The 18,790-nt window shown below is 40.5% G+C and overlaps 1 protein-coding gene across 7 annotated transcripts in view; it reads right to left on the minus strand.

Annotated features, from left to right (window-relative positions):
• Positions 1–968: 968 nt before the first annotated feature.
• The window catches only part of MAK (male germ cell associated kinase), a 28,442-nt gene continuing 10,620 nt past the window's right edge, over positions 969–18,790 (minus strand). The window contains exons 6-15 of one of the 7 annotated variants that reach the window (XM_082234406.1): positions 16,926–17,058; positions 16,580–16,751; positions 15,712–15,879; positions 14,454–14,795; positions 13,827–14,017; positions 12,767–12,894; positions 12,371–12,499; positions 10,726–10,797; positions 5,975–6,097; positions 969–1,312 (exon numbers count right to left, since the gene is read on the minus strand). In XM_082234406.1, coding sequence (XP_082090532.1) covers positions 1,149–1,312; positions 5,975–6,097; positions 10,726–10,797; positions 12,371–12,499; positions 12,767–12,894; positions 13,827–14,017; positions 14,454–14,795; positions 15,712–15,879; positions 16,580–16,751; positions 16,926–17,058 — 1,622 coding nt within the window. In that variant the 3' untranslated portion in view covers positions 969–1,148. Of the gene's footprint in view, positions 1,313–4,569; positions 4,663–5,974; positions 6,098–8,168; positions 8,353–8,485; positions 8,551–10,725; positions 10,801–12,370; positions 12,500–12,766; positions 12,895–13,826; positions 14,018–14,453; positions 14,796–15,711; positions 15,880–16,579; positions 16,752–16,925; positions 17,059–18,790 lie in introns of those variants that run through there. The other 6 variants (XM_082234405.1, XM_082234407.1, XM_082234411.1 and 3 more) reach the window with 6 other exon arrangements.

Genomic DNA, 18,790 nt, shown 5'->3' on the forward strand with positions numbered 1-18,790 from the left:
AATCCAGGGGCTCTTTAGGGTTCCAGTGTTCCTGTTCACACATCCTTTGTGCAATGAAAGGCTTCTTTCATTGCAGTGTCATGCAAAGGTAACAACCACCACATACATGTATCCAGTACACTTTTGCACATAACAGTCTGGGCATTAGGGCAAAAATGCTGTACAGATGAATCTCTTCCCTACTCACTTGTAAGTCAGACCCAGAGACAAGCTGTATACATTGGTCACTAGTTAAATAGTTTACAAGGTTTACAGCCTTCACAATACTTCTGCAGGATCCACATGCAAGGAGGGGTCCCATGCCTGCGTAATACAACATGAAATGGGCTCTTGGGGATATGTCACCTTTGTAAAACACTTATTTTCGTGGGCTCGCTGACTACGGATGGCCGAGGTGGGAAATCTGTGGCCCTCTAGATGTTGTTGGCCAGGATGATGGAAGTTGCGAGTCCAGCAACATCTCAAAGGCTGCAGTTTCCTCACCCGTGACGTATGGATTCACTCTCTGCAAACAAAAAGGTAGTTAAGGACATAGAGCAATCCAAAACAAAGTCAAATGGCTGTGGTTTAGTTCTGGACCCTTTGATGCTAGCTAGACAATGCAATAGAAGATTCTTCTCCAGCAATCATTATGACTTTCATTCTTCAAATCTGATTTTATCTGTAAATGTTCTGGAAGCAACATCCGTTTGAAAGTCACCCTTTACCCTACATTTTGCACATCTGCTGTTCTCCACATAGAAATGACTCACAGTTTCTCAATGGTAAACATGTGCATTTGCTTTTTTTATGTCATTTAAAAACATTTTTAAAAGGAAACATCAAAGGGATCCAATAAAAACTTACCTAGAAAGAGTTGAAATACTCATTAGTTTTGGCAATATACTTTATAGAATACTTTGTAATGTAAACAAAATTAAACAACAACAACAACAACCCTACCTTAGAGACACTATTTTGAAGAACGCTTTCTAAGTAAAATGTATTTATTATTATTATTTCCCCCTAGAGGTAATAAAATACAGGCTCTCGGTTCTTTCCAGAATTGATATTCTATTAGTAGAAACGTGCTTTAAAGCGTCCTGGAAGTAAATGAAGGGAAGTGTATAACAGTCACAGTAAAGCATACATAGTGGGAGCAAGCCCTCCTATCGATGCCCGCCATATTTGGCCACCCAGTCAGTCCTTCCATGGATGGGTTGCACTGGAGGTGGGCGAGTTAAAATGTTCATGCCTTTCGCTGCTGGGTTGTATGTCGGCCCTGGTAACTGAGAACGAGCAGCTTTTGTTTTCCAAGCATATTCTGCATATTCTGAATAAAAAAACACAAAAGTCAATATAAGCCAGAATCCAGTGGCTAAAACTTTACTTCTCTCTCTGTTAAACACAGTAATAGGGGTTTTTTTTATTTTAATAAGTTTATAGTACACAATACTGAATATTACTATTCACCCAAAAGGGGGGGGGGATATACTCTAGCTGTAATAGCACACATTGGTAACGAGCAGAGAAGGGAAAGAAGGGCGTTTATCTTCACTTTTTGCTGATGTAATGGCATATATGTCGCTACCAAAGCCATACAACTAATCACCTATGCCAAAACCACAGAGTTCTACAGCAGTACAAGGACAGACAACAAAGCAGCCTCAAGGTAAGCTATTTCATTCCTGGATAGTTTGGCTGTCTGCATCAGTGTTAGAAACTCAGATATATATAAGCTAGGCGCCAAATGGCTCCTTAAACCAGGGTTACAGTTGCCAAAACAGAATGCCTAGTTGCCCTTTTGGAGGCAGACGGCTTGAAAGTCACATTTTTCAATACAACTTTTTGGTTCCTGAAATTCATTTTGATTGTGCAGATAAAATATAATGGATAGAATTCTATAGGATGTGTTGCTAGTGTGTGAAAACAGTCAAGATCCAAGGATCCCCAGGCCTGCACCTCCAGATGGCGGAGACATAAGCCACCATCCTGGCACCCAGGCATCTTCACTTGGTTGCAAGTGGCCAATAGCCAGGTGCAAAATGCACCTGGCAAATTTCAAACACTGGCCTGTATCGTAACTGCTACCAATGGGAATGTCTCTGGACCTTGTCATCCAGCAATACCTTAAATTATAGAACATATTTACTTTTTGCTATCACTCACAAGCACCTAAATACCTATGAACCCACAAAACACATCTCTATAAAGAGCATGAATAAACATACACAACTCATTCAAATGCTATGGAAACAAACCTTTAATAGCATCAACTTACTAAATATTGCCATATTCAAGTTTTTAAACTGTCATATTACCCCACCCGCCTTATTAAACAAGCATATACCTGTCCACACAACCAAAACATATAAATGCAGATATAGGATTCATTTCTAAGCTAACTTTAAATCATGCTTCAAACATACCAACTGGACTAACAAAAGCACTTCTCAAAATCTTAATGAGTGTTTTCTTCACTGTGGCTATTAAACTTGTTTTCCTTAGCTTCTCCATTCTTTACTCTTTCCAAGAAGTTTGATCTATTCAAGTCCAACTGCATTCAATTGAGATTACTTCCCAGTAAGTGTGTATGGGAATGATGCCTAACCTTTCCCGCCTAATTTCAGCACTGCATGAAATAAAATAAAAACTAGATGCACAGCCCTAGGCAACCCTCATTTATATCAGACAGGAGAGGTGATATTGCTGAGAATGGTACCCAACCATGGAGCAAGGTAAACAATCTCTGGACCTCCCTAAACCAAAGCCTCCCAGAAGATAGAGAACTCCAGACTGAATTCACTTGCACTGCAGAGAACTGCCACCCTGTTCTTCTGAATATCACCCACACAGACCAGCATAATAATGATAATAATAATTTATTATTTATACCCTGCCCATCTGGCTGGGTTTCCCCAGCTACTCTGGGCAGCTTCCAACAAAATATTAAAATACAATGGTCCTTAGATATTAAAAGCTTCCCTAAACAGGGCTGCCTTCAGCTGTCTTTCAGCTTGAGGCAGGTAAGCATTGCTTTGTTTGCTTATTCATTAAGAAGTGCAAATACTGGCACTCAACTCCAAAAGAATAGAAAAGTCTCAGCTCATTCTCTGACATTTCAGATCCATCATCCCACATACTATTGGCAGGGACTCCAGGGAAAGGAGGAGAGAAAAGCGATGTTGCCAGAGATATGTTCAGATTCAGCAAGTGCATTTGAGGTTTTATTATAATCAGTGCTTCCCTCCCAGGGGGGAACTCGCAGTACCGGCACCTCTTTTTGTTGTTGTTAAAAAGTGTGGCACTTACTGTAACAACTTCATGGTGCAGACCGGCACCTATTTTTCCTAGAAAAAAGCACTGATTATAATTAAGTGGTATACAAATCTTGTGAAAGAATAAAGTAAGTTCAGTGGCAATTTGCAGTCATCACTTGTGGCACTGAAAGACAACTGCACTTAGGAGCCACGAGGGGCTGTCTCTTTGCCCCCCCTAAAATATTTGCGGGGCCCCGGCTCCCCCCCCCCCAGGTTGATGGGCATTGCCATTCAAATGGTGTGTGTATAATATTTTGTCAATTATGCAGGGAGGGGCTTAACCAGGCCCTTCAATATTATTTTCAAGTTGTCACCTGTGGAACTACATATAATGAAGGTAATCCACTCTGCACCTTTCAGCCAGTATTTGCCTAGATGTGCTTTCCATGAGGCAGCAGATTCAAACCCATAAACTTTTATCAATAGGGTATGCTGGACACACTGCTTTATTCATGCTCCTCATGACATCACCATCAGTTCTAAACAATTTATTCATCACACAGCTTCCTAATTTTACCTTTCTTTGTGTCACAGATAGTAGGAAGCTCTGACAGGCAAAATAAATGAAGTGATAAAAAGGTGAGAACATGACAAGAAAAATAAACATGTTTGCTGTATAAAGTGGGAGGAGAAAGCTAGAATACAATAGAATAGTTAAGCCTTTCCCTCTGGGTGTTACAGAAAAAGATCTCCAGCTTTTTCCTGACAGAGTTTCTGTTCAATTAAAAGCTGCACAATGGGCAGAAATTCAGGGTGCCATGTTTTCCATACCATGGTGATTTAATGGGGAAACTGTAGCGGTTGGTATTTCTGAACACCAGGGAGCCATTATAGAACTGATCTCTCTTTCAGGGAAAAAAAGCTGGTGGGCAGGAGGGAAACTAGCAACCCTAGTTATGGGGCAAGGATTCCCACTGGTAACTGCATTCCTAAAGGTTGCAGAGTCAAGGAATAATTTTCTCCAACAAGCAACCAACAATTTCTAGTCCATGTATGTAAATGACTAGAGACAAACCCATTATGTGGAGACAGTTAAAAGGTGACTAGATATGGCACTAGCCAGACAGCACGTTTTGTGGAATAAGGGCTACAGAAATCGATGTGCCTCACACACTAGATCTGTAGTGAGTTGGAATACCCATCTCTTACTCTGCCTTTGATGTTTGTGGTTTTAAATGGGTGTTTTTTTCCTTGTTGCAACTATCAAGGCCCAAGCAGAATAAGGAAGTGGGACCTTTTCACCCACTATGGCAGTACCTAAGTTTCCTACCTCAAGATTGCTCTGCCCACACCCTGGGTCCGCTCTCTCTCTCTAAAAAGCCACTTCCACAGCCCTTATATCCAGGTGGAGATAACGAGCCACCTGCAAATAGTGAGTCAGTAAAACACACACAGTTCTAGATCACCTTCCGAAACATGGGAGCGCCAAGTATTCCCAGCTTACTCCTTTGTAAACTTAAGCCCTTGTCAAAATAAAAATACACCGGCATCATGAATGTAATTCTGAAGAGTATAACATAAAATGTGTGTCCGGAATCTATAGAATATTCATTACTTTAAAAAAGTATAGTGGCCAAGCGGTCCTGGAAGGTGAAGTAACAGGTTGCCAACTGTTCAATTCACCTCTATAGGTTGTGATTTGAACAACGGCAATTGGCAAAGGATGCATTTTATCTCCACACCATGAAAAGTTTCACCTGCCAATTCCCTGCATATCACCCTGCTTTTAAAAATCAACAGCTACAGGGTCCGGCTGAAGACTTGGCAACCCCAGGGTGAAGTTTCATTTAGTCTTAAAGTGCTGTAGTCTGCACATCTATTACTGGGCACTTAATCAAGGGAATTCGTGAACGTCCGATTCTTGCTTTTATGGTGCTTTAAAAAATACTCTCCAATTAATCAAGGGTTCTTTGGCAAAGGGGTTTCAGGTATGTATGACTTATCACAGACCATAAAGTAATACATTATTAGCCACATTTTAATATGGAGCCAAATCTTTAACTGCTGCACAAAAAAACAAACATCCTATAACGTTTTTAAACAGAAAGCCAAATGTTAATGCTCAGTGGCAGTTGTGGAATTTACTGTTAACAAGATAAATGTCATTTGTGGTGCAATACCCTATAATAACAACTAGAAAGCTTTTCCCCCCCCCCTAGCTCCTACATGAGATAGATGTGACCTTTAAATAATTGCCAATAGGAATCAAAACTAAATATGCCAAGCTGAAGTGAAGTTTTAATATGAAAATGGGCAAACCTACGCTTGAGAACAGTTTTATCACTGTAGTTCAGTTCAGTTAGTTATGGGTGGTGTTTATGCTACTCAGTAACAAAGTTATATTTGTGTCTTACAACAAAGAAAACAATTTAGATACAAAATAAGATATAAAATTATAAAATCAAGACAACTAAAAAACAAAAACACACCTCATCACACACTCAAAATTAAAACCTTTGCAAGACCAGTCTAATGTTTCAGACGTGATACATTAAGGGTGTTATTCAAGTAAGTGTTATTCAGAATAGACCTACTGAAATTAATGGAGCAGTCATGTTCATTCATTTCAATGGGTCTAGTCTTGAGAAAAACCTTAAGCACAGCCATAGTGATAGAGGCTTCAGAAACATGTGATGGTTTGTTTCACTATAGATAAGACAATAATGCAACCTTACCAGTCGCTGATGGACCAAGAGGTGCTAGTTGTATCCTTTGACCAGCTGAACCAACCTCCTTTTTGTGAAAGGAAGGAATATATCCAGTGGTATTGTAAGCAGCTCCTACAAAGCCAGGATTTCCTGTTGAAATAAACAAATTTTAAAAATAAATAAACCAGGGGGCGTTTCAAGCACCCAGCATATTCTTCCAAAGATCTGAAGGGTCATTTTAGGACTGTACTAGTCATTCAGAGGTATTCAAAGATGTGTTCACTGTTCGTAATTTTGTAACTTTCTTCTTGCCTAGAAACTTAGATGCAAGGGATGTTTCCTGTGTGTTATAAGCATCCCCAGATAGACTGGTACATACAAAACTGGTACAAAGAATTATCAGCGGAATTAGATGCAAGCATTACATCTTACATAAAGTGCAGGCAAACCACAAGACAGTAGAAATGCTGTGACAGAAAGTTGTTCAACACAAAAACCCCAATGATCAGTAAGTGCACCAAGTCCAGCTTTCTTCTCTCCAGGTCTTACTGGTTCATTCTTCAGTGTCAGTGTGCATACAACTAAAAATGCAATCATACTGACAAGAAATAGTACTATCTATAGTTTTGAGGCAAGCGGCACTGCACTGGACGATCAGCTTCCGAAAAACGTTCCAAAACTGGAACACTTATGGTACTTCCGGGTTTTTGGCGTTTGGGAGCCGATTTGTTCGTGAACTAAGCCTTTTGAGAACTAAGGTTCCACTGTACAGTCTTGGTTTTAAGAAATTCAATCTCCAATGAAGCCCACTGGAGTCCCAATGCCAGCATCACACTTCTAGTGGTGCATCTTGCCCAAACACTGAACTCTTGATCAGAGACGTTTTCAGGGAGATTAATGCACACAGTTGGTTTTACTGTCGTTCTCTAGCCCCATGTAGGCATCCAAGACCTCTCTGAAACAATAGTATCTGCACCAAAGGAACCGATTTATCTATGCAGTCTCAGAATGAATTATCATTAACCCTCCACTGATAGAAAAGTTGACTTTTCCAATCCAGTATTAGGGGTCAAATGCACCTGAAGAAAGCCAGAGAAATAAAATACTGGGTGGAAGTCGTTAAGCACAACACTATTGGCTAATATCATGGAAATGTAGCTTGTCCTAGGCAGGACTTTAGTTATCTTAAATAAACAGGCAAGAACAATGATAACCAGCAAGGCGTCCATTTATTTATTTAATTCTGCTACAGCAGGTCTTTACCCCAGGTCAAAACCCAAAGGCACAGCCCAAACAAAGAAATTGTCAAGCATTTCATACATTTTAAAAAAAAATCCAAATGATTTTTATTGGTTTTCATGTAAATACAAGAACCACATATAAATACAGTAACTTATACATTCTTATTCAGTTTCATATGCAGTACACAAGCAATACGTTTACTTGGGCACTTTCAATTCAAGTATCCTCTCCACAAAGATTCTTGTCTTGTGGGTGGAATAAAAGTATATTTTGTCTCATTTATAAAGGAAAAGAATGGAAGCCAAGTCTCACCAAAAGTGTCTATCTTTGAAGTGCCTTTAATTACCCTTCTATGGCGAGTAAGGTATCCCGATAGAGCTACATTCCAAATATTATTTACCCAGATTTCTATGGGTTGTTTCCAGTATTGGGCATTTTTTTGTAACTAGAAAATAATGAGCAAATATTGACAAAATGTATCAAAGCAATGAAAATATGGGTGTTCATCGGCTTTATCTAAATTTGTATCAATATTCTTTATTGCTGCTTATATCTGTCAGATGGTCAATCAACCTCTGCTTAAAAACCTCAAAGGAAGGGGAGTCCACCACCTCTTGTGGAAGTCCATTCCACTTTCAAACAGCTCTCACTGTCTGAAAGTTCTTCCTGACCTTTAGTCGGAATCTCCTTTCTTGTAACTTGAAGCCATTGGTTCAGGTCCTACCCTCCAGAGCAGAAGAAAACAAGCTCTGCTCTGTGTATTCCTGGCTGAGTTGGGGTGAGAGAGTTATAATCAAAGGCATAAGTTTTCAACAGAAAATGGAATGTATGCAGATTTGCATTCTTAAACATATGCGCTTCATTAGGTATATTTGAAAGTGGGGGCATGTGGACAGCCTGCCGGGATACCCTGCAGATCTAAGTGTTGGGAAGGGGGGAAAGAGAAGAGGACGGCTAATTAGCCGAAACCCAAGAAAAATTGTTTTACCAGTTTTATTTAGAAAACTTTTTTTAAAGGTAACCTCAGTTGTGTTCCCCATCACAATTGGCTCCTTTGAATTCTTACTGCAGAAGGCAAAGCAGAGAGTTCAAAAGAAAGTAGCTGAACCTTTTGCAAGCCATATGGAAATGCATGAAACATGGAATGTCTCCATCTCTGGAATCTAGTTAGAAATACAAAAGAGAAACAGATTGTCAGTGTGGGTAAGAGGAAAAGCTGCAACAATAAGAAGAAAATTAGAAAATATTAAATCCAAGCCTACAAATACGGAAAGATTAGGAAAGGGGAATCCTTACCTCTTCCAAGCACTGTCATTCACAGGTGGTTGTGTTCATCCTCATGCGTATATGGCCTCCCAGACCTACAGATGGTTTGGAAGTGAATACAGAGGGAATTGTGTACTCTCTGCAATGGTATCAGCCAGAGTGGGATGCAAGCCGTACTACTGTAAAATTATGCAATATTCTGAGAATCATAGAATTGTAGAGTTGGAAGGGACCCTGTCATGCTGGCCACATGACCCGGAAGCTGTATGCCGGCTCCCTCAGCCTATAAAGCGAGATGAGCGCCGCAGCCCTAGAATTGGCCATGACTGGACCTAATGGTCAGGGGTCCCTTTACATTTAAGAGACCCTGAGGGTCATCTCAGCCAAAGCATCCATTACAGATGGCCATCCAGCTTCTGCTTAAAATCCTCCCTCATGCAAAAAAGAGCAATCATCATTTGAAGCAGCAGTTGGAACAATTCAGATGTTTGAAAAGATACACAGTATGCCAGAGAAACCTACCAGCTGATTACACACTAAAGTGAAGGAACTGGAAACCTGATGGGAACCAGAATCGGGTATGCTACACTTTGTAATTATTACGTTTGTATGCACATACAAATCTCTCTCATCAAAGTAAGTGCTTCAGTACCTCAGCCCCAACCTTCTGGCATGGGAAAACCTACAGAAAGAAACATAGCATGCCACTGTAAGCATGATTCAGACAGCTCTGCCACATTACAGTGGTACCTTGGGTTACAGATGCTTCAGGTTACAGACTCTGCTAACCCAGAAATAGTACCTCGGGTTAAGAACTTTGCTTCAGGATGAGAACAGAAATCGTGCTCCGGCGGTGTGAGGCCCCATTAGCTAAAGCGGTACCCCAGGTTAAGAACAGTTTCAGGTTAAGAACGGACCTCCAGAACGAATTAAGTTCTTAACCCAAGGTACCACTGTATTAAAATGAATGGCATAAAGTTACGCACCCATTTGTGCCTAGCAAATTTAAACAAACCAACAGGAAATTAGAGGACTCCTTAAAGCCTCTCATACTTAAGCGAGTCTGTTTACACAATCAGGAAACTTTTGCACATTTCCCATGCATTTGTAGTGGATTGCGCCCTTTGCAAATTCAACAGAAGAATCACCATCTCAGTGCAGCCCTAGTCAAAGGAAATTATTGCCATTTTCTTTTGCATATTTTCATCTTGTTTATACAACAAAACATAATAGGATACAGAAAGAAACACAATAAAAAGAGACATAAACAATATCAACATCATTACTCCTAGTTTCCAAAACACTAAGTCCATTGTAAATAACAAACAAACAAGGAGAAAGCAAGTAGAAGTAAATTAAAACTTTTTCAAATAACTCCAGAGATCCTTGCTCAAATGTGTTGGAGAGTCACACAGGATATGTACAGTTTCTTAGGTCTTTAAAAACCTAATCCCAACAAGGTATAGTTTGTACTTGATCTATAATGCTTGATGCAAAGCCAAAGGGGACAAAGTTCACTTTGGAACATATTGTTTACGCTCCATGAGTACCATCTCTAATTCTATACACATTTACCAGGGGTAAGCTACATTTACTTTTAAATATACATGTATATGATCTCACTGTAAGGCAGCAATTCTGTGTGTATGTACCTGAGTGTATGCCCTATTGTACACACACAGGATTGCTCCGTAAAGATTTTTCTAAGTATAACTCCCTTTTCAGCTGAGGGAAAAGACACACCCTTCAGGACAGTGAACAAATCCTGATTCTACTCAGTGTTCAAAAGGTCCAACTTCTGTCTTCCATATCCCTGGAATAATCTAAATATGTGCAAGTACCTTCAATTGCTGCCCAACAAGTCTGGCTTAGATTGCTTCCCTGAATTATCTGGACCTAGTTAGCCTTGAAGCATCTTCTCTGTGCCTGTGACACACAGTGATCCAGAGACTGGATGGATTGATGGCGGTTGATTTTTCATTTTTTGGCAAACATGTTTGACCAGATGGCCCTGTGGAATCTTCCAAATCCAAGAGCCTCTTGCGATCTCTTTGATCATAAAAGTGAACAAGGAAGCTTCTGCACATACAAGATTCTCTGTGCACATTGGAGATGCTGAGCTAAAGCCATGACATATGTCAAACTAAAATACTAAGGCTCAAATGATACAATTAATGTCTTTTCAAAAGCCAATAAATATGATTTGAATATGAAAAAACCCAAAACCTGCAAAAGATTAAGCACTGCCAAACATAATTGCCAGGAATTACCTTTTGGGTCCTCTAATTTTTCATTCACTCTTTCTTTGCATGACAGTTTTTCAATTGGTTTAATTAAGTTTTCTTCTTCAGAGGAGGCAGTAAAACAGATGGAGGAAAAGAAAAGGATGAAAATAAATACCTTAGGCAAACAGAATGAATGGATGAAACTAATGGAAGACACACACAAAAATAAATAAAAAAGCAATCTGGAATATAGCATGTGTGAGTGAGCCTCTAGGATGCCGTATCAGTTCTGTAAATGTTGAAAGATTCATCTCTAAAACAGGAGCTAGACCAGTGAATACTTATTACCAAGAATCAAACAAGCAAAGCAAAAGGTAATTAAGATTGGTTATGATCATAAGCATGATGAAGGAATAGGATACTGAAATACCAAATTACCTTTATTAATCCTAGAAAGAGAATATTACAGAATTCTAACAAATCTGTATTTAAATGCATAGTGTATTTTTATTGTACGAAAAGGTTGCAGGACAATCCTATACATGTCTCCTCAGAATTAAGCCCCGTAGACCAATTCTCATATACCGGTAAGTGTGCATAGGGCTGCAGCCTTCATATGTGCAGTCAGCTAATAATCATCAATACAGTAAAAGTAATTACTATTATTTGCTAACGGAAGAGTACTTCAAATAGGTTAAAGAGTAAAGCTGATTTACCTGCCTCTAAAGCCCAGACAGGATATTTATAATATTTTCATATATATTTTTATCTGCCCTGTATGATCATGCAAAGGTTTAATACAAACCCAGAAAAATAAAGCAAATCTAGCCCCACGTAGAGTCATAGCAATACGAGCTTTATTCCATGTGCTGCAAACAGATAAAGTGAGTGGTCTGAAGAAAAGAACAGAACATTACTTACCAGAAAACCTGGACCCTCCAATTTCACAATATACAAATGTCATTGTAACACAAAAGAAGCAGTCTTATTTATTTGAGATTTCTGATTATCTTGATATTTAGGGTATTATGCAAGGGTTTGAAATAAACTGCCATGGAACTGTAATCATAGCTGTTTTAAAAAAAAGCTCAACCTGAAAAACGTTGTCTACATAGAAATAGACTAGAACTTAGGTTATGCTGCTTTCAATAACTTAAAATGTTTTGAGTTTAGTCAGATCTACAGTTTTAATTTTGAAGTAATTTGCTTTCTTTTGATAAGCGCTTCTTTAATATTGTTTGGCATCAACAGAAGAATGATGGAGGTCAATTTACTTGTAAATTAACACAGGGTAAATATGAAAACTTCCCAGGCTGTGTTTCAGCATTATACTTAGCATATACTTGCCCTATACATGTCCCAATTCCCTTTCTCGACTGAGAACCCCTCATACACAGACATGCATCTGGACGCTGATGAATACCATAAAACACATTCCGACAAGAGGCATTTGACACAGCCATGTTCAGCACTATGTAGTGCAACGCTGATACAAATGGACAATGACCGTCTCGGGCTGCATACTTGCTGCTCTGCACATTGATAGCAGAATTACAAATAGAACACTGAAAACACACGCTGCTTGACAACCATCACAAAAATAACATAGTAAATAAATTTTACAAAATCTATCAAATATATCAGACAGGGGAGTACACAGAGATTTTTAACTATCCATTACATTAATTACCTGCACTGACTCTGCTGAAAGACAGTCCTCCAATTGGTGCCATCGGTTTTGAAAACAAGGAATTATTCCAGTTACCGTGGGATCCTTCTTTACCAGCTGCTGCTGAGGAGACATTCTTAGGGTTTACACCTTAGAAAAATAATAATGATATCAGTTAGAATATAGTTGCCAATTCAGGGCATAGCCTATCAAGAGCGCTGAAGTCACAATGTGCTTTTCAACACCTTTCACTGAAAACTGTGCCTCTTGAAATAAAGTTTGTTCTAGCTCCTGGATTCCTCCCTCTTCTTTGCCCACTTATTCCTCTGACCTATGTATACTAGCAGAAGAAAAGGCAGAAAAAACCCCCACCACCCAACCAATGTAATCAAAAGCATTAAAGAATTGCCTCCTTACCAGGTAGGTATCTTGACTGTTTTAAGTAGTACTGTTTTGCTGAAGTCGTTGATATTCCAGAGTCATTTCTCTTCAGAACTTTGTTTTCTCCTGTTTGGCCAGATCTGGGGGACATACACCCAGGAACACTGAAAGTGAAGATAACCCATGACACAAATTAACTCTTGATCCAAAACAACAGTGTTTTCCAGCATCTTAGGGATGCTGCATTTTCACATTCAGTGCAGAGTTGAAGCAGACCTAGACCTAGAATGCAGATTCCATGCAGAGCCTATACTGAAAAAGTTTAGGCAAGAATGTCAGAAAGCTGTGTGGGAACAGTTAAAAAATGAAGCACTTCTGGAAAAAAACCCTCTTTGTGATTCAAAGAGATACACTGACCATAATTCCACACTAAACCCGCAGGCAATGATTGCAATGTGTATGGATAGGTCCAGCCTGCCTTTGTGTATTTTGCTGCTTTGGTATAGGAAGCTCTCCAGACTTGAGGTGGTAAAGCTCTGGGGGTGGGGGTGGTCTCAAGCTAGCCCAATGGGACATATTCCCCAAGCTACAACCACCTGTCCACCAGCTGGGTGACGTCAGCTAAGGGGCAGGGTTCAAGCCTGCTGGGTACTGCTTCGCCCACCCTGTGGGTCAACGTTGAAAGGTGAATGGGACTGCCCACCTGTAAGATACCCAATGTCAACATTACATCAGATGATTAACAAGTTAAGTGGTCCTGCCCATCTGTCAATGTTGGCCTGTGGGGGTGGGTGGGGAATAAGTATCAGGCCTACTGGGCCAAAAGCTCTAGAGCAGCGGTTCTCAACCTATGGGTCCCCAGATGTTGTTGGACTACAACTCCCATCATTCCTGAGCGCTGGCCTTGCTAGCTAGGGGTGATGGGAGTTGTAGTTCAACCACATCTGGGGACCCACAGGTTGAGAAAGGCTGCTCTAGAGAAACAACTCATCCTGTTTTTGGTCTTCAGACGGCAAGTATTGCAGATTGCTTCCCTGCTCCCACACATACCGATTATAAACTAGGAGGGAAAACAGGACAAAATATAATGCCTTACCTAAAAACAGATTCCTTTGTTTTCTTTTCACTTAACATGGTGATGCTAGGCTTCTTAGAATACGAAATCCCAAATTCGGAGTCATCCAAATTGTCCCAGCTATCCATCGCCTGTAACATAGTCTGCCCCCATCGGCGCCGACAGTTTTTCAGGCCTACTGCGCCATTTGACGGTCCTATGGCTATCTGCTTCTGTTTCAATTACACAAACACAAAAAGGCTATATTATTTCTGAAACATCTTGCTACCTGTACATTACTATCCTAAACTGGAAAGTGGTATTTCTTGGTTTGTAGGAGTTCTGACTGCAAAACTAGAATAAATCTGGTGTGCAGAGAGTGTACGTGCTACAGGGTAAGGAAAGAAGTAAGCACCACAGAGAGAAAAACAAGAGATATCAGAGAAATCTATAGTAGTTTGCTTGAGGGAAAGGAGTGGCATGGGTACAAGTGGAAAGTGGCTTTGTAAAGAATGGATTTCAGAATAAAACACCAAGTCAAAATTTACACAGAATGCTGCAGATTATGCAACCCTATTGAATTAATACGAATGTAAAACAGGACTTCAGAGTAATTACTTAGTACTTTTGACTTGTTCATAGGTAAACAGCCACTTGACAGCAACTTACTGGTGTTGAATTTTTATTGATGGCTGGAAGGAATGATTGCTGCTGCTGCTGCTGCTGCTTTGATGGTTGATGATTGGCTGCATTCTGTGGCAACTGAATTGCCTGGAGGGGCTGCTGGCTATTCTTTGATACACACTGCAGCTGAAACTTATCAAGGACATCTGGTGAAGACTGAGATTCTGGCTTAGATACAGGTTCTAATTTTGATACAGGGTCCAGCTTGGATAGAGACGGCTTTGGATCTGCTGCTTGAATTGATTTGGGATGAGACTGTTTCTGATCCAAATATTGTGGAGGGGGTCCTAAAACTTGGCCCACTTGAAAGTAAGGATACTTCAATGCCTGAAGAAAGAGAGAATGCTGATAACTAGAATGCAGATAAAATGACTACAATCATTCTAGCGTACGGCTGATAAAACAGTTCTCCTTAAGCAAAATCCTATACAAGCAAGTTTTGTGGCATGGACAATATCATGCACAGGATAGAACACCCAAGGAGGAATTTTAACTGCATGTAAAATGGAGAAACTGGTGTAGCAGTCAGAAGTCCAAGGCAGGACATTCCCAACTGAAATATCATATTAACCTTAAGTTCAACAGGCCCTGGGAAAACAACAATTTCTCAATTCCTTTACAACATGGGAACAGCATTACTGGTGTACCTCGCAGGGGTGGTATTATTAAGGTAACATATGAGATGTGCCTTGTACGCTTGAAAGAACCTTTTATGGATTTTATCAACTTTGTTTTATTCTCACTTTTACTGTTCACAATGCCATAAAAATAGGAAGCAAAACCAACCCAATACTGAATAAAACATCAAAGCCAGGTACAGCACTGAGCAACCACCTGAGGTCAATTGCTCCCCCTCTTTCCTTTTGATCTAGGCTTTGCTCAACAGGTTAAATCTTACATGGGCACTTGAAGGCCAGCAAGGAAGGATATGAAGATGCCTCTTGGAGGATATCAGTCCACAAAGATGGAGCCACCACTAAGAATGACCTGCTCCTTACTGGTGACTATCTGATTTCCACAGAAGGAAAGAGTTTGTAACATGCCCTTCAAAAATGAATTTAGAACCCCCAAACTTTCTATTGGAGTGCTACTTTCTTTAAACTTTAAACTGTGATAGGGAATTAGATGTTGCTGACTTCATTTCCCACAGTCCCTAACTACTGGCCATGCTATCTGGTGCCGATAGGAGCAGTGGCCCAACTACTCATGATAATTTTTTTAAACTATTTTGCATATGACATACCTGACTTGCTGTAGGTCGTTTCTTTGGATCCCAGTTCAGCATTTCACACATAAGCTGTATTGCCTCATTACTGGCATTTGGAATGAGAGTCTTCAAGTTTAGGGAGACACATTGAGGGAAGCGAAAATTCATTGCAGTGGCAAGTTGGTATCCTTCTGGCCAATCATTCTGAGAAAAAGGCATACAACAGCAGTCATGAAACATCAGATAAGAAGAGGATTCATTTTTTAAAAAAAGCTGGGGGTGGGGAATGAACTCTTCTAGACCAGGAGTGGGCAGATTTCAGGCTTGCGGAATCTACTTTCTTTTTTATTAGAAATCTGAGATCCACCAATGGGAGCCTAGTGTAAAAGACATACAGGCAACACCCCATTTACGCAGGGTGGGTGGGTGTTCCGAAGCACAGTTTGTGTCCCCTTGTGGTGCCAAAAACAGAACATGTGTCAGTGATCATGTGCTTGCTGATCACACACAAATGGGGGAGCTGCCTGCACATTTAAAATTAGAGAATTATGAACCCAGAAATTTGTTTTCAGTACAAAATTAAATGGAGCTCACATTCCGGCGTGCTCTGGTCCATGGGGTCACGAAGAGTCGGACACGACTAAACGACTAAACAACAACAACAACACCACATTCCATCTACACAAAAACACTCCTGGTTACCCGGCTTTCTGCCTTTCAGCAGTGTACCACTGTTAAACAATATGAATAATAAATCATTGCCCCTATTTCACATTGCTCAGGAGCCTCCTCATAACCCACTGCAGAGGTGTGGGGGCAGAGAAGAGATGACAAACTTTCCATTTGTGAACTTGCTTAATTTAGCTTAGCATCCAAGCCATTACATATTCTCAGAGTAGCTTACCTTCTTTGGAGTGCCTAACACCTGGCAAATTTTGAAGATTTCATCAACTTCACTTGTTCCTGGAAAAAGTGGTCTTAGTGTGTATAGTTCAGCCATTATGCTGCCAACAGCCCATATGTCGATAGGAGAACTATAAACAGAGGATCGCAGTAAAACTTCAGGTGCACGGTACCTGTGATGGTGAAGAGAAATAATTGAATACATTCATGCAGAGATGCAAAAGGTAAGTCAAGGTCATGCTGAATAACAACACAGTCCTAACCATGTCTATTCAGAAGCAAGTTATGTTGAATTCAATGGGGTTTACTCCCAGATAAAGTGGGGTTACAAATGCAGCCACACTTACCATCTGGTAGAAACATAATCTGTATATGGAGGCTGAGATCTAAGTTCTCTAGCCAGTCCAAAGTCAGCTATTTTAACAAGTTCAGGACCCATACAGAGAAGATTTTCAGGTTTCATATCCCGGTGGAAAAATCCTGTAAATGTGAATACGGACAAAGATATAACAAACAAACAAACAAACAAACAAACAAACAAACAAACAAACAAACCACAGTATCAACAACTACCTGAAATATGGAACTAGGGCATGGAATTCAAGTGGAAAATAAAAGTAATCTCTCGAATTAATTCTAAACTAGTTTGCCATTTCTTTTTAAAAAAATCTGTTTATCAAATTAAATACAGAGAACATTCTGACCTGTAGCAGCTGGCATCTAGTAATTATGGCAACTAATTAAAGAATTTTAATTAAAGAATGATGAACCATCTACTTTTAAACAAGGGCAAAATCCTGCAGCCCCAAAAATGGTGGTGGTGGGGTGTTAAAAGGTCTCCCTGTGGCACCTGCATTTTAACTGCCAGAGCAAATCTATCTGTGATACTTGCACTTTACTGCTTTACTATTTTAAGGTATTTTTACCTACTCATATGTACTACTCAGTGTTAACATTGTGCTGGATCATACATTGGCATAAAGTTTTTAATGGTTTGGATTGCTGCAACACAGGGATGGGAAACCTGTTGCCTGTCAGATGTTGCTAGACTACACCACCCATCATCCCTGACCAATGTCCATGGGTAGCTGAAGCTGATAGAGAATTCAAATATAAAGTCAACTTGAATTATGTGCTTAGGAGAATGTGCTTTGGGGGCATGGTCAGAGCACCTCAATAACCAGGGTCATTGTTTGGAGCATGGTCAGGCCAGCTGAGAAGTGGCTGCATCTGGACCATCTCTCAACCATCCCAGTTTGAATGACTATGTCAATTTGCCTCCCACTGCTCCCCAAGTGGTGCTACCGATGAACGCATCAGCCAATAATAAAATTACCACCATCCATGATTTCATTTTGGATGAAGGGGTCAACTTGCAATGTATTCAGAAAACCTGGGTGGATCTACCTTGAACCAGCTCTGTCTACCTGAGCATTTTGTACAGAACCAGCACAGGCTGGTGGGTTGGAAGGGGGCATCAGCCAAAAAAAATGCAATCTTTCTTTCAGGGAAGCCAGTGCACCTGGGCACCTGATTTGATACTTTCTTCCCTGTGACAGAACAGGGATCTTATTAGTGTACCATCAATCCCACTACTAAACAGCTTCACTGTGGCCATGAAGTCCTGGGGCTGGCCTGGAGCTTCATAGTCTCCATGACAACCATGCGTCTGTCTCAGTACATCACTGGCCTAACACATGGAGCAGTCCTAGATATTTATTTTTATTGCTACAGGGCCTTCTGCTTGAGGTCCAATGGTTGGATGGATTCAACTTGAGGTAAAATTAATATTGCCTTGAAAACTGAAGATAGAGCAAAGGATTTAAACATAACACTCCTTGGGTGGGTGAGTGGGGAATTGCCAACTATTGTGTAGTGACAAATACACAGCCTGGGAGTCATTTTAGATTCACAGCTGTCCATGGAGGCACAGGTCAAATCTGTGTCCAGGGCAGCTGTTTACCAGCTCCATCTGGTACGCAGGCTGAGACCCTATCTGCCTGCGGACTGCCTCGCCAGAGTGGTGCATGCTCTGGTTATCTCCCACTTGGACTACTGCAATGCACTCTACGCGGGGCTACCTTTGAAGGTGACTCAGAAACTACAACTAATCCAGAATGCGGCAGCTAGACTGGTGACTGGGGGCGGCTGCCAAGACCTATAACACCGGTCTTGAAAGACCTACATTGGCTCCCAGTACGTTTCCGAGCAC

Source organism: Podarcis vaucheri (assembly GCF_965113315.1).
Source record: "Podarcis vaucheri genome assembly, chromosome: 8".
NCBI lineage: Eukaryota > Metazoa > Chordata > Lepidosauria > Squamata > Lacertidae > Podarcis > Podarcis vaucheri.